General features: G+C 39.7%; 2 protein-coding genes across 13 annotated transcripts in view; both read left to right on the top strand.

The window, feature by feature from the left end:
- Window positions 1-16345, top strand: part of LOC311041106 (uncharacterized protein) — a gene marked incomplete at its 5' end in the record, with an annotated part of 231405 nt that overhangs the window by 143927 nt on the left and 71133 nt on the right. For 11 of the 12 annotated variants that reach the window (XM_084051585.1, XM_084051581.1, XM_084051580.1 and 8 more), the window contains one exon: window positions 1820-1933. In XM_084051585.1, the coding sequence (XP_083907711.1) occupies window positions 1820-1933 (114 nt within the window). Of the gene's footprint in view, window positions 1-1819; window positions 1934-7338; window positions 7389-16345 lie in introns of those variants that run through there. The other variant, XM_084051583.1, reaches the window with a different exon arrangement.
- LOC311041000 (protein NLRC3-like) overlaps window positions 1-16345 on the top strand; it is a gene marked incomplete at its 3' end in the record, with an annotated part of 132132 nt that overhangs the window by 113133 nt on the left and 2654 nt on the right. Inside the window, exons 2-4 of the mRNA XM_084051437.1 lie at window positions 9816-9883; window positions 11612-11828; window positions 15730-16345. The exon at window positions 15730-16345 is cut by the window's right edge and continues 1182 nt beyond it. Coding sequence (XP_083907563.1) covers window positions 11675-11828; window positions 15730-16345 — 770 coding nt within the window. The 5' untranslated portion in view covers window positions 9816-9883; window positions 11612-11674. The remainder of the gene's footprint in view (window positions 1-9815; window positions 9884-11611; window positions 11829-15729) is intronic.

The raw sequence follows: 16345 nt of genomic DNA on the forward strand, positions 1-16345 counted from the left end.
TTTAATGTTAGTTCGCAAACCTTTTCATGTCAAGGACCCCAAATATATATGTGGTCTGTGGCCACATGCGGCCACAGACCCCCAACTGAAAATATTTTGTGCCAGGGACCCGATAAAAGATTTGCGTTGTTAAAGTCGTACAGTGCAAATAAAAAAAAAAGATTTTTAGCAGCATTCGTTTCCACCGGAAGACGGAAGCGTTTCAAAATGCGTTCTTTTAATTGTTTTATACGATCTGTGGATCGTTTCTCTTAGCCAGTGGAGCTTTAGTTACCGTGAGCTGTGTTTTCTTTTGCTGTTGTTTTTTGTTCTTCAAATCATACAATCTCTTAAAATCAGCGTGAGTTTCCTTTTTGTTAATAGCGCGGTAGTTCCATAGACTGTATAAATGAGATGGACAAAGCCACTCCGCTGCTTTCTACAGACCGAAAATGAAGCCGATTGTTCCAAGACTGTAGGTCCGCCATCTTTCAAGATCGCGCCATAACGCGTCATATCCTGCAGAATGAGACCAGACCATTATTGGTTGGGTAGCTTGTCAATCAAGAGCGGGGGCGGGGAATGAATGCTATTGGTTGTGTAGCTTGTCAATCAAATCATCCCGCCCCTCCTGGAGAATAGCCTACTTTATCGTCAATTTTAAAATAAATAGGACCATAATTTAGCAAAACGCATATCCTGATGATTGAAAGGAGACTTTAAACTAGCGACTAGAAGCATATAGAATTTATGACAATTTTTATTACAGTAAGAAGATCTAGTCTAAAGTTTGTCAAAAAACCCATTCACTTGCGCTAAAATGAATTCTTTCTGACACCGCAGGTCGTCGCAGGGTAAAACAGCGCCACTCTGGCCATTTATCTGGCCTCATCGTAAATATCTAAGACTTGCTCCTTGGGTAGTTCCTGGCCAAACAGGAAACCGGCAAGGTAGTTCCTGGCCAAACAGGAAACCGGTGCATTTCCGCTTCCATTTTCCGGCCAGATGACGTCATTTTCGCGGGAAAGTCAACCCCGACGGCGTTCAATAGAAAATATATAAATACAAGGCTTTCGGGGGTGAAATTCATGGAGTGGGTGTTGTGAAACATTTGCCACTCACAAAAGATATACAATTTAACTTTAGTTTTATTGAAAAAGTTACCAAGTATTACTTTAATGTTAAAAAAATATTAAACATTTTTCAAGATTTTGTGAAAATAGCTGATGTATATAGGGATAAAGTGGTTAAACTGACTGATGCTGCATTAACTTTTTTTTGCCGGGCTCCCCCTGGAACCCCCTTGAGGACCCAACTTTGATAACCACTGGTTACTCCACTGTTTAAAAGGCCCACAGAATCATAAAGTGTAACCTTTAGCTGTACAATTTAAAAAACCTTCAGTTAACTATACTTAAACCCTATATACTTCTAGGACCAGGGACCCATAGGGGTATGTCCTTGACCCCCTCATTTTCCCCCTCCACACCAAATGGTAAGGTTCATGGAATCGTCCAGTCAAAAGGCATCTTTAAGTATCCACAAGACTCCAATTTTTATGGAAAAGCAGGAGCCAAAAAAGGAGGAACCAGCCCTAACAAAATTATTTAGGAGTAGTGAAAACTTTGTTTTGAAGAAAATAAAAAATGGTGGAACATTTAGTTAGGTAGAAATCTGCGTGCTGAAATGAAATATGACTAATTATAATGTATTTAACAACCTACTGTACATGTTGTGTATCCTACAGTATTTGAAATATAACTGGATCCATATTTCGATGTCTACCAACTACTGTGACTAGTTGACTTATAATGTTTCACCTTGCTTATCATCCTGTCAGGGTTCATCAGCAGAGACCAGAGTCTCCTGTACCCAGCTGTGTCTCCATGAAGAGTGACAAGTCCAAGGGTGGACTGATTCTCTTCAAAGATGGACACCACTCTACTGACCAGAGGTCTGACTATTCATATTATTATTATTTTTTTCACTCAAAACATCACATCTAATAACCAGAGCAACTGTGTGTGTGTGTGTGTGTGTGTGTGTGTGTGTGTGTGTGTGTGTGTGTGTGTGTGTGTGTGTGTGTGTGTGTGTGTGTGTGTGTGTGTGTGTGCGCGCGCGCGCCTGTTTGCACATGTGTGTGTGCGTGCATGTGTCATGTGCATGCGTTCTAGTGTGCATGTGTGTGTTTGGTTTAAATCATTTTATTGATATCCTGCATGTCATTCATGTTAAGTGCTGTCTTTTATCTGTGTGAAATAGTTTGAATTAAAAAAAAAGTGTTGTGAACACGTGATGGAGGATGCAGTGTACATGCAGAGGGTGTATGAATACTGAATTCATATTACATTAACCGTACAAGTGATGGAAGATTGCACTGTGTGTGATGTTATGTTTTCTCCACAGAGATGATCAACATATGTATATTTTAAACACTTTTTTTTTTACTCATCCTTGTTGGTCTGATTTGAATCATCTTTGGAATGTGTTATTTGGTGAAAAATATATATTTAATGTTACTTCTCGAACCTTTTCATGTCAAGGACCCCCAAATACATATGTGGTCTGTGGCCACATGTGGCCACAGACCCCCATCTGAAAATATTTTGTGCCAGGGACCCAATACAAGATTTGTGTTGTTAAAGTTTAGAAAATATTAAACATTTTTCAAGATTTTGTGAAAAAAGCTGATGTATATAGGGATAAAGTGGTTAAACTGACTGATGCTGCATTAACTTTTTTTTGCCGGGCTCCCCCTGGAACCCCCTTGAGGACCCCTGGGGGTCCCCGGACCCCACTTTGATAACCACTGGTCTACAGTGGTGTAAAGTAATTAAGTAAAGGAGTATTTCAAATTTTCAGTACTTCTACTCCTACTCCACTACATCACAGAGGAAAATATGGTACTTTTACTTCACTACAATTATTTGAAAAATGTAGTTACTTTGCAGATTTTTATTATTATCACAAAACATACATTAACCACTTCAGCCCTATATTCATTTTGGGCAATAGCCGATCTACAAGCTCACAACGCGATGCGACAAACTGTGAGCTTGTAGATCTGCTATTTCCAAAACATGTTTAGACACCCAGGGGGTCCTGATTAAAATCATTCTAACCACTTTAACCATACTGTACTGTACATCGGCCGATCTAAGCTCACAAGTTACAACCTGTCACATAACGATGTAATTGTGAACTTGTAGATCTGTTATTTTCAAAAGATCCTGAAAATGTTTTTAAAAGATTTTTAATATTTTTCAAACATTTGAACACAAATCTTGTATGGGTGTCCCTGGCACAAACTCTTTTCAGAGGCAGGTCTATGGCCAAATACAATATTATATTAAATTGGCGGTCCTTGACATGAAAAGGTTTTAGAACAAGTGCCCGAGAGATGCCTTAAAATAGAACTACTACTACTAATACTACTACTACTACTAGTAATAAAAAAAACTTTATTTGTATAGAACCTTTCAAGAACAAGTTACAAAGTGTTTTCCCGTAAAACTGATAATAAAAGTGAGTAAAATCCTAGGTTAAGTGATAAACAACATAAAATAATAGTTACAACAATTAAGAAAATGATAGAAGTGAGTTTAAGAAGAGATTTAAAAGAGGACTTCTGACTGAGTTTGCCTGCATGAGATCCCCAGGCAGGGAGTTGCACATCTGAGGGGACCACACCACAAAAGCCCAGTCACCCTTAGTGACAATCTGAGACTTTGGAACCATCAGTAGGTCCTGCTGGAGGATCTCAGGCAGCGGCCAGGCTCATAGGGCGTTAAGCGATCACAGAGATGTGTTGACATTAGGCCAAAATTGGGTGGGGTAAAAAACAAAACAAAAAAACAATGGGTTAAAAAAGTGAGAATGTATGTGTAGAGCAGAGGAGGGCAAACTTTGATGATGGAGAGGGCCACTAAATGTCCACTCTCACTCCAGGGAACATATTGTGTATCTGCACTCTCACCAGTAGTACACTGTAAACCCCATCACTCAAAATGTCATATTTATTTATTTATTTCAAATTCCAAATGCATTTAGTAATACTTATTACATTTATGAATAAACACAAATACATTGGACATACAAAATGCGATGAAATGTAATGCAATAGAACTGTAGTAATTAAAATGGGTCATGCAAACTTGGAATTGAAACAGCTTAATTCAATAATATATCAGTATTCGGATATTGACCGGTGGGCAGCATTATGTTAAGTTGGGGTCTGCATGTGGCCCCCGGGCCGCCAGTTGCCCATGTATGGTTTTAGAAAATATTATTCCACATAGAAAAAAAACAAAAACATTTAAGAGACACTAAAACCACCTGACCTCTAATGTCTGTGTCATTGTGTTGTGTTGACCTGATATGATCCTGAATTATGTTGTTAGACTTTGATACTAAACGACATGTTTAAACAGCTCAATATAATCATAAAGTTTAAGAGTTAGCTAGCTGTACAATTTTATGAAGCATTTTAATCTTACTATGAGACATTATCTGAAAACAAAGTTACCTACATCATCAGTTTAGCGTTCTCAGATTTCTGCCCGAACCCGACCCTAAAAAATGTAATAATAATAATCATAATTCTGTTCTGTCTTTGTGTGTATTTATTAATTATGAACCATAGCGCTGTCCATGTAGTGCTGAGCTGAGGTACTGCCGATGACTGGGTTTTTAATGGAGAGGCTACTACGTGCAGGCAGCAGAGAAAAGTTGCTTCTGCCGCTACGCTGGCTTGTTGCCTGATTTATTCTTAATTTCAAGCTGGTGTTGTGCACTGCATAGCCATTTGATCTACAAGCTCACTGAAGTTCACAATGCATCACGATCTAATGCGTTGTGAACTTGAAGATCGGTTACTTATTTGAGTCATAAATCAGACAGACGACAGACACTGAGGCAGACAAAAGCTTGATTTGTACTTTGTCACTTGGCGGTGCTGTGCACTGAACATAGCAGATATGCAAGCCCAGAATGCAACATGGATGCCATGCGTTGTGGGTTTGTAGATCTGCTGCTGTGTTTGGTGCGTGACCATTGTACTGTCGAAGTATAAATTACAGGCAGCAGCAGCCAGCGAGAAGTGAGACAGTCAGGGGGAGAGGCAGAGAGATTGAGTAAGGTGTGAAGACGAGGATGTAACTTCATTTTTTGTGCAACTTTGCATGTTTTGTAGCCTATTGACATGTGAGGGCTACAAGTCATGTGAAGTTGCCATTTCGGCAAATATAAGTCTGTTCTCTCACAGTCACTAATTCACTCACATAATTTGAGCCACTAGTGCCTACTGGCGATTTTCTTATTTCTCTTCTTCTTATTTTTTTCCCGGGCAATCACAGGGCCTAAACTGATGGTAATTGTTTCGGGCCGGGCCTTCATTTTCAGGCCTGTTACGTTGAGAACTTTACTGTTAGCTGTTTAGAATATGTTTTTCAAGATTTTGTGAAAATAGCTGATACATACAGTATAGGGATAAAGTGGTTCAACTGACTGTTGCCGGGGACCCCCTGGAACCTTCTTGAGGACCCCTGGGGGTCCCCGGACCCCATCTTGAGAAACACTAGTCTATAGGAACATAGTTGGCCGAGTTCAGAGGAGAGAAGCCAGGCAGGGAGGATGATCTTTGTTACTGCACTGGCTGGGGAGGCACTTGAGCCAGTAGGCTATAGGATACAACAGCAATGGAAACACAGAAATATGTGGGGAAGTTAACTGATATAGTGACAAAACTAAAGAGTAAAAAGAAAATCTAATAATTGTCCAAAAAAAGTCTGAATGTGCCATATGTGTAGAGTATATTCCAAAGATGGACACCACTCTACTGATAAGAGATCAGAATGTAAAACTAACAGGAAAAAAACATTGACAATGTTATTTTATTAGACTCTACTTATCAGAGGTAAAACGTAATTATACTTTTCAGATTTTTCTGCTGACTTAATATTGCCATTTTACTCCCATCACATGCAAGAACCAGAGCAGCGTCCATTATGATACATAATTGTGTGTGTGTGTGTGTGTGTGTGTGTGTGTGTGTGTGTGTGTGTGTGTGTGTGTGTGTGTGTGTGCGTGTGCGTGCAAATGTTGGAAATGAATCATGGCAACATTTTGGGATTTATATTACCATGTATTCCGTAACGGTACAATCTTGGAATCATTGTATAGACCAATTATTTGTTTACTAACATTGAGACTGGACGCACAGGTGATTGTTTCATACAATCAATTCCCAACATATTGTTTTGGGTTGCGCTGGATTTAGTACATTCAACCTCCTGTGAGGTGCGTCCTAGTGAGACATGACAGAATGGGTTTCATTTGGGCAGAAGACAAAGCACTTTTGGAAGCGTGCTCTATGTAGGCTAGCCTGGTAAACCCTCCCTCCAGAAATCTCACTTCCATTTGATTGAAATAAAATACAATTGAGATTTCTGGAGGGAAGGTTTACCAGGCTATATGTAGGCCTCTCAACATGTGAAATCATTGGGGTTGATTGGGTGTGGGAGTTCATCATATAGAGCTTATTTTGTAAGAAATAAGCCCCACCCACTCATTTCTGAAGTCAATAGCAGGCAGATGGAAGGGTTTATCAAAACCTTTTTAAGGGTCAATGTCACGTGACTAACAAGATCATACTTAACTAATTTAGTCAAGAAGAAAAAATGTGTTTTCGAAACAGACATTGACTTTTGTTAGCATTAGTGACACCTCCTAATGGGTGTAAATGAAATCATATTTGGCTCTGTGTTGTTTAGAGGACCTTCAATGTGGGACCTAATTTTGAACACTGCATTCATGATTTATGTCATTTCTTTGTAAAATGGGCCCCTCCTGCAAATGTTGGAAATGAAATGGAATTGAATAATGCATGTTTATCTCATGACTCCAAAGACCGATTTGTGCGAATGTTGTACAACATCTGTAGGAGTATCTGTGAAAACTGTGTTTTGAAGTTAGTTGGGCATCTGCGTATCTGCAGTTTACTGTAGATTATAATAATAGTTAATGTACAACATTTATTACACACTAAAACCACCTGACCAATGTGTCTGTCATTGTGTTGTGAGTGCTGACCTGATATCATTCTGATGTTGTTAGACTTTGATACTGAACAACATGTTTAAACAGCTCATATAATTGTTTAATAATTAGCTGTACAATGTTAAAAAGCACTTTATTCTCACTAGCAGACAGTATATCTGAAATCTAAGTTGTCAAATATAAATAATGATAATTAATTTAACAACATAGTGTACATGTTGTGTCCTATTTTAAATATAATCAAATCCATATTTCATATCTACCAACTACTGTGACTTGTTGGCCCAATACATATATAAGTCCATGGGTACACCTATTGTCTTCAAAGATGGACACCACTCTACTGATAAGAGGTGAGAATGTAAAACTAATAGGAAAAAACAGTTTCTATTATTTTATTTTATTAGACTATACTGACCGGAGGTCAATAATACTTTGATTATTTGTCTGACTCTTCATAATATTGCCATTTTATTCCCATAACATCACATCCAATAATAGTCAGGACCGGAAATGTTCTGAAAGTTCAATGTGTCCCAAATAAGAATGGCTTGTTTCTCAGTGGATTTCTCACCTTTGAAGGTTAGATAACAAATTGAGCCACCATGCCCCTCACAAAAATGTCGGCAAAATTTGTAGTACCCATATGCACATTACATTAGTCCAATAAATCACTTAAACCCAAATAAATTAATTCAAAAATGTTTTTCAATTGATTCTGGAACCTCTAGGTATGCTTAAGAACATTAAAAAAATCTAGGAAAATCTAACTTCTGGAAAGTCGTAATTTTCAAGATGGCGTCCAAGATGGCTGCCAGGAGCAATAGCTATATTTGAATTACTATTCAACCTAGCAAGGTGGTTTTAGTGTCTAACCCTAGGTTTTAGGACTCATGGAATGCGGCTGAATCAGTGAAATTACCATCAGTTATTTATTTATACCCACTTCAAAGATGGTGTCATATCACAAGGTGATGTCCTATCCTACTATAATTCTAGTAATCCTACTATCCTACTATCCTACTATCCTACTATAATCCTACTATAATTCTAGTAACCTCTGTGCGTGCGTTTGTAGTGGTGGTGGTGAAGCTACCCGGTTCTCCCCACTGGCTGGACCAATTGCTCTGATTTTGCACACAGCCATTGACCATTACCATCTGAACTTAACTGTGAAGCCCGTTTTTCAATTTCATCAAATCTCAGCTTCTTATTAGCGTTTTTGTGTCAAAGAATGTCGTCCCATAGCTGCGGCTGCCCAGCTATGGGACAAACTGCCTCCCGGGTTGCCAGATCATGTGCGTATATCCCCCCACGGCTGCGCCGACCGGGTATGGTCTAGTTATAATAAATTGTGTAAAAACAAAACAAACTCTTTAATTGAAAATGAACACAATAACTGTCACATTTAATGTAAAAACATTTTAGGAAGAATGTATTATTATTATTATTATTATTACCCTTATTATTATTATTAGTATTATTAATAATAATATTATTTGGATAAAGTAGTCTAACTTTAAATCATAATCATTTAAAGTTTTTATCATGATCTGACTTAATGTCAGTGTGGTTTAATTCGACAGGAGCCTGCTGCTCCTGTCGCACCGTGCGCTGCAGTTATCTGGTAGAGCAGCCTATTGGTCGTAGGATGGTGTCGCGCGTTGAAAGTATCAGACCTACAAGCTCACAACACGGCGCAACGTGTCGCGTTGTAAGCTTGCATGTCTGCTATTTTCGATATGCAACAACACCGTCATACGGCAAAACACAAATTAAGCTTTACACAGCTGTCTTCGACCTCCTAATCAGCGCTGAGGTGAGTACAGGTCTGGTTTGCTCGGGTTTTATGGTAAACAGAGCCGGGGTCTCGAAGTGATAGAATATGAACCAAGCCGGGCCCAATTGACGATAATAAAACACAGGGACCTGAACTCGTATGGGTCGTGGATATACAAGCAAGCACAGTGACTATCTGTCTCTGTCTGCAATGGATAAAGTGGCGAAAGGTTAATTTTCATGGCAGCCATTTTTGATTTTGGTCTCTTACAAATTTTCCCCGCCCCTTTTAAAAATACACCCTGACTAAATTTGTTTAATAACCCTCCTAGATGACAAATCCATTAAGAAACGGACCTTTGCTCTCCACGGTCACGGAAGTGCCACAGATGACCCTACTAGGGCATGAGTTGTACCTGTTCAAAGTTGGCATTTTCAATTGAGTGCTATAGCGCCACCCTTTGACGAATGAGTGTGAGAATTATTTCTTGATCGTTTTTCATGGCCGAGTTTCGTAAAAAGCGTATGCACGGTTAAGCCAGAACTGCCAAAAACGGCAGAAGAAGAAACAGAATCAAACAATATCAAAACGAAGCCTTGCTCTGCAGAGCCTGGCCCCGTAACAATTTGCATGAAATTGTACAGACAAATTAAGAGCATAAATAAAGAATAAAAGTGATGAAAATGACAGGCTTCTGTCATTTACATTAAACACAACAGTGGATTCAATTGTGACTACAGAGCAGAAGTAAAAGGTCATGGGATACTATATACTTTACTGGCTTGTTATACTCTTCATACGTGTGTGTGTGTGTGTGTGTGTGTGTGTGTGTGTGTGTGTGTGTGTGTGTGTGTGTGTGTGTGTGTGTGTGTGTGTGTGTGTGTGTGTGTGTGTGTGTGTGTGTGTGTGTGTGTGTGTGTGTGTGTGTGTGTGTGTGCGTGCGTGCGCGCGCGCGCGTGCGTGCGTGCGTGCGTGCGTGCGTTCCACAGAGACCACCCAGAGATATCCCAGGTTGCCAGTGGTCAATCTGCTCAGGAACGTCAAACAGAAGTGGACTCCATATTTAAGGTGTGTTATTGTACAACAACACCTTTTCTTCATCTGAAAAATGATCGGTTGTTCACAATAGAGACACTTACATGGATCTATTCTAGGGCAGGTGGATTGGATATACAGCAGACAGGTGAATTATTCTTCCCTGCCTGCTTGTGTTTGGTATTTTGGGGGCTCATCTGTGCGTCTGTGTGTGAGGTACAGTGAGGTTCAGTAGGGGTGTATTGTTTGAAAATAAGCAGCACCCGGCAGTTTTGATATCAACAAGGACCATGATTTAGGCGTGTGCTGCCAGCCTGCAACAGCAGATCTGGTGCAAGCAGGTACATTGTTATTTTCAGTATACTTTAGTTGTCGGAGGCAAAACCCACACAGACGTCACACAAAACCACTTTATATAAAATATTTTATGATTGGTATGAACCCTCAAGCTGGGAACCATAATGTATTATGTATTTAATGTCATGTAACTGATATTCAATGTGAGAGTGGTTAAATGGTTGTATTTTGTGGTACCCAACAACACTGTGAAGAGAATACAGAAGGCATATTAAGATCTATATCAGTTTGGCTATGCAGTCTCAGGCCCACTGGTAGCAGGCTGCTAAAAAGCTTCCCCCCCCCGTACAATCTAGCACAACCATAGGCTGTAAATAAATATGGACGAAGGAAGCTGTGATGTCACCCATTGGTTTCTACAGGCCCATTTTGAAGCCACTATTTCAGCTAATTCAAATTCACCACCTTGGAATGCCCGGTACCGAAAAGCAACCGGAAACGAATACTATTGGCTGGAAGGGCAGCAAGGGCGGGTCTTCACTCAGTAGAACCAGTAGAAGCCCTAAAAGCATTCCCTACTTTATCATATATATTTTGTATTAATGGGACCATAGTTTACAAAAACACATGTCAAGTATTTATGACAATGTTTATTAAGGTAATACAAGTTTACAGTTCCAGATATATTAACTTTAATTGTTCTGCACTTTTTATAATTATCTAGGCCAGGTCAGGAGGCAGAGATTTGTTGTGTGTCTGTGTGTAAATGTTAAGTTTTTAATAATTATCTCTGGTGGCATGTGATATTTTTTATTTTTCAATTCTGATTGTCTATATTTGCCTTCCGAAGTTTGCGAGAGGGGCCTATTTTACAACAATAACAAAAATGGCATTTGTCACTGTATTTTTACACATACGCCAAAATGTGTTTCCTGCATTTAACCCATCCTTAGTATCAGGGCGTTAAAGCCCCTGGCTAGGCAAACCAGCCTGGCGGAGATATTCACTCCGTGAAGCACCCCTTTCTAGTTTTGTATACTCTGCTCTTGGCAGTCTGTGTAAGGTGCAGTAGATTTGATGACACCGGAACATCAGCTTTTTCTTGGAGGAAATCACATTTCCAAGGCTGCATGACAATTAAAAAATACACCTACACTGTTCCTCCTACAGGTAATGAAAAGTGATTATTGTATTGGTCATGATTGAACCCATCTGCTACACACCCACTGATAATATATTCAGATAATCCAACCCACCATGCCACTTTGATGTAGGTATAGTCCACCACGCCATTGACTGCACTATACACTTGTTTACCAAAAATAGGGCCATTTGTCTTTCATCTGTTCATCTCTTTAAATCAGTGGACTTACACTCAATTCAATATGGTTGTTGTTGTTGTTGTTGTTGTTGTTGTTGTTGTTGTTGTTGTTGTTATTATCATCATTATATGTTGTGTTTCAGCTGGTTGAAGAGAAGCTCATAACATTTGTTAAGGAAGAGCTGAAGAGGTTCAAGAGGGTTCTTATGACAGATTACCCAGAATGCTTAGAGAGTCAGAGGAAGTTGATAGACAGTGAGGAGGAGCATAGGAGTAGCTTCAGAGAGGGAGCTCTGAAGACCACACTGCACCTCCTGAGGAGTGAGAAACAGGAGGCGCTGGCTGACATCCTGGAGAACAGTAAGAACATTTTTATTCACAACTTAAACATAATGGAGAGCAGTAAGAAAGTCTATATTTACAGCTTGAACATAATGGAGAGCAGTAAGAAAGTATTTATTTACAGCTTTAACATGATGGAGAGGACAAAGTATGGCAATATGATATATGTAAACAACTCGTGGTAAATACAGACATTTCTCTAAGGAGAGCTCTACCTTTCCTAGAAACAATTCATACACATTAGGCTACAAAACTACTAGCTTGTAACTTGTTATTGCTGAGGGAATTCCTACAAAATGTTATGACACACAGACACAGAAACTCGCTGACAGCACAAATGATATTACCCTGTCATGCATATATGTGGGCAGTGTAATTAACGTATCAGAAATGTAGTGTTTTTAAGACTTGGTGATCACTCTGAGACATATGCCTACAGCCGTGTCTGCTTCAGAACCACCTTGGCAAAGTGGGTCGGTAAAAATCTGCATGGTGAGCCTGTGGAGCAGGACTACGTGCATAACCGGGCAATCCTACTATAATTCTAGTAACCTCTGTCCGTAGTAGTGAGTGAGTGAGTGACTGAGTGACTGAGTAGGTGAAGCTACCCGGTTCTCCTCAGTGGCTGGACCAATTGCTCTGATTTTGCACACAGCCATTGACCATTACCATCTGAACTTAACTGTGAAGCCCGTTTTTAAATTTCATCAAATCTCAGCTTCTTATTAGCGTTTTTGTGTCAAACACTGTCGCCATGGTTACGGGGCTGCCCAGCTATGGGACGAACTGCCTCCCGGGTTGCCAGATCATGTGCGCATATCCCCCCACGGATGCGCTGCGCCGACCGGCTATGGTCTAGTTAAATATAATTAGCTTTAGTATATAAATAAACATTTTACTCACCAGTGAGATTCCTGGCTGCTCGTGCTCACACAACTCAATGAACGCTTCACCGATTAGTATTTAAATAATGGAGTAGCCATGAATTGTAATTAAATAGTGCTAATAGTACTAATAAAAAACTTTATTTGTATAGCACCTTTCATGACATAAAATGCAGCCCAAAGTGCTTTACATAAAAAGATCAACGAAAGAAAAGTAACACAATATTAAACAAGAACAAATTAAAAGGAGGCAAGATCAAATACATCAATACAAGAAAATAGCAAGAACAAGACAAAAATAAAATGGAATCAACTAAAAGTAAGAGCTTGTTACAGGCCGTTGGCCCATAAAAGCAGAAAGCTGCTTCGCCATGTGTTTTAGAATTCATGTTTGGCACCTCGAGGATGTTAGCACTAGATTAACTATCTTGTCTGCATTTGCCATTGTCCCACCATACATGTACCGAAACAGGAAGGAATTGGTAAAGTAATAAAGCCATCCTCTTCCTTGATTTGAATGGTTGCCTGCAGCCAAGTGTGACATTGATGAGCGGTTAGATACCACACCTTGTGCTGAAAGGTATTGTAACAATCGGCCTTTACCTTGAAAGGATAATTATTAACTAAAGGAAAAACAACGGGATCGGCAGGTTTTGAACTGAAATTACTTTATATAAATAGCCACAAATTAAACAATTGACAAATTAAATGGTAAATAAATAATACACTTCGGCTTTAAATCAACTTCTGTCCCTAATAAACAAAATAAATAAACAAACAGATAAACAAGAACAGTACTTCTTTCAGCAACCCCTTCCCACCCAAATCACAGCTTCCCCCGTAAACAATAAACAAAAGGTACAACAAAAGTTAGTCAGAGCGCCACACAGACGGTCGATTACCCGCTTTCAAAACAATAACAAACGTCCCACGTTATAGTCCGAACGGCTTCTTGTAACCGCGGCCTCGAGAGTGTCTATTATGTCCTTTAATCCAAAACGGAACGTAAACAGTCTTCCGCACCAGCGATCCAAATGATAACTTAATTGTAATCCAACAGAACAGAAGGCTTGGTTTTATCTCACCGCGGCGGCTCCGTCAGAATCGTCCCGCTCCTCTGCGTTTCATTCATAAAACCAGCACTCGATTCCCCACGGCGTCACAACGACTCTGTCCGTTGTCCGCAGGGCTCGTCCGTTCTTAATTCTTGGCTGCAGCTTAGGTACACCCGAGTCTAAACTTTTAATGACTTAAACACGGTAACGCTGGCGCCTAGGAGATCTCCTCTCTCTTCCTCCTGTCGCCTCTGTTGCACAGGTTGTTTGCTCGATTCCCTCCCCCCTGTACCGCACCCCTATTAGTAACGTCGGGTGGCACAAATCATTCAATCACCCCCTAACGAGACCCATTACCCCTCACGTGAATAGGAAATATTCATATTGCTCATAGTGTCCAACATGTTTCATATCACACGTATATAAATAACATGCAAAAGTAGATCAGATGTTGCATATCACTCGTTTATAATAACACCCATAGATCAAGCAGATAAACATAATAAATGTAATGTGCATTTGTCACAGTATAATATAAAAATTGCTGTGCAAAATGCTACCTGCAAGAGAGAAGTGCACACAAGACTCGCCTTACCATGAAAATAATGATGTTGTTGATGACACATTTCTAATGAAACATGGCCACCCTAATGCATGCTTTATGTTTAACCTCACCAGAGGCATGGTTAAAGATTATTGTTTGTCCAATACTTTACTCCTAAATAACTATCCAAAAAACGACTGGCTGGATTGCCATGGGATTATCTGTGAACCTTCAGGAACCACAGAGGGTGGCTCCTACTGATAACTGATAACTTTAATTATATAGCCTTTCATATAGCGGCGTCATAAGGACAAAATGTCCACTTGCACTCACACTCCTACACAACACATCTACCACTATTGGATATTTTGCCATGCAATTTGCTATGGACCTTCATTCTGCCGAGATGAAGCTCCTTATTGATTTTGGTGATCCAATTGTCTTTCCTCCAGCACCACCATTATAGCAAAATTTGCACAAGATTTTTCAAGATCTTATGTCACAAAACTTTACATTCATGTTAACCGGAGGATGGCCAGTGGTCTTTGTTCTAGTGAAAAATTACGTCAAAATGTTCCTTTGCGCACACGATATTTCAAAATCTAATTTGAAGTTTATATTGAAATCAAATGCAATCAACAAGAATGATGTCATCCTGCAACATAATGACCCAGCACAGCAAAAAGATGGTAATCATGTTAACACAACCTCTCATTTGAGGACCACAGTGACGAGCACAGCAAAACTCTGACAATAACACATACATCAGGTCAGGTTATTTTTTTTTCCTGCATTATTTCACCTGGGAGAGTCACTGCTTTTCTTAAACCTCATCAGCTGATCTTGTAAAGTTAGTCTTTCATACGATTGTGCGCAAGATCAATACCTCGCTTCTTACGTCATTTCAAGTCAAAAAGGCAACATTTTTCAATTACCATCTGGTTGATGTGTTTGGTCTCATGTACATTAAAGTTGCTGTAGACAATATTCAGCGAAATAAGTAATGTCTGTGAGGCAGTGAACACAGTGCCTGCCCACCAAGTGTCTGTTTAATAACGTATCTCACCGAGCGAGAACGGAAGCAACACAAATAAGGTTCAACTAAATGACTCAAAGGTTTATTTCACAATCATAATATTATTTTAGGAATGCTATATTCTGCACCTTTTACATGAAAAATGATCTAAATCATCTTTAGCATCTTATTGAGCGGCCGTAGCTTAGTGGGTAGAAGGGCTGCCTGGGTAACAGAAGGTATTGATTCCCAGCACCGGCAATTTATGTCCCTAAGCAAGACACTTAACCCCCTAACTGTTTCCCCCTGCGCCCATGTCTGACAAATAAAACAGACTTTCCCCTGCGGTAAGAACATAGGTCTAAGCTAATGCTAAGTATTATTATTATTTGTGTTTTCCTTTCCTTCTTTTTTTTTTAAGAAACCCTTGCTGCTGTCAGTCAACGACAACTCAAGTCTAATCTCAGGAAGAAGTGTGAGTGTTTATCTGAGTGGATTGCAAAAGAGGGAAAACAAAAAACACCTCTGAATCAGATCTTCACAGAGCTCTACATCACAGAGGGAGGGAGTGGAGAGGTCAATAAAGAACATGAGGTCAGGCAGATTGAAACAGCATCCAATAAACCAGCTAGACCAGAAACTAAAATAAAATCTGAAGACATCTTTAAACCTTTACCTGGTACACATCAACCTGTCAGAACAGTGATGACGAAGGGGGTGGCTGGCATTGGTAAAACTGTCCTAACTCAGAAGTGTGCTCTGGACTGGGCAGAAGACAAAGCCAACCAGAACATCCACTTCATGTTTCCATTAGCTTTCCGAGAGCTGAATTTGGTGAAGAAGAAATACAGCTTGGTAGGACTTCTTCATCATTTTTTTGGTGGAAACAAGGAAGCAGACATCTCCAGCGTAAAGGGGTCCCAAGTTGCGTTCATCTTGGATGGATTAGATGAGTTTCGGATTCCTCTAGACTTCAAGAACAATGAAATCTTGACTGATGTCACAGAACCAACTTCAGTGGACGTGCTTCTGACAAA

Source organism: Gymnoscopelus microlampas (assembly GCF_963454915.1).
Source record: "Gymnoscopelus microlampas genome assembly, chromosome: 24".
In the NCBI taxonomy this organism is placed as follows: Eukaryota; Metazoa; Chordata; class Actinopteri; order Myctophiformes; family Myctophidae; genus Gymnoscopelus; species Gymnoscopelus microlampas.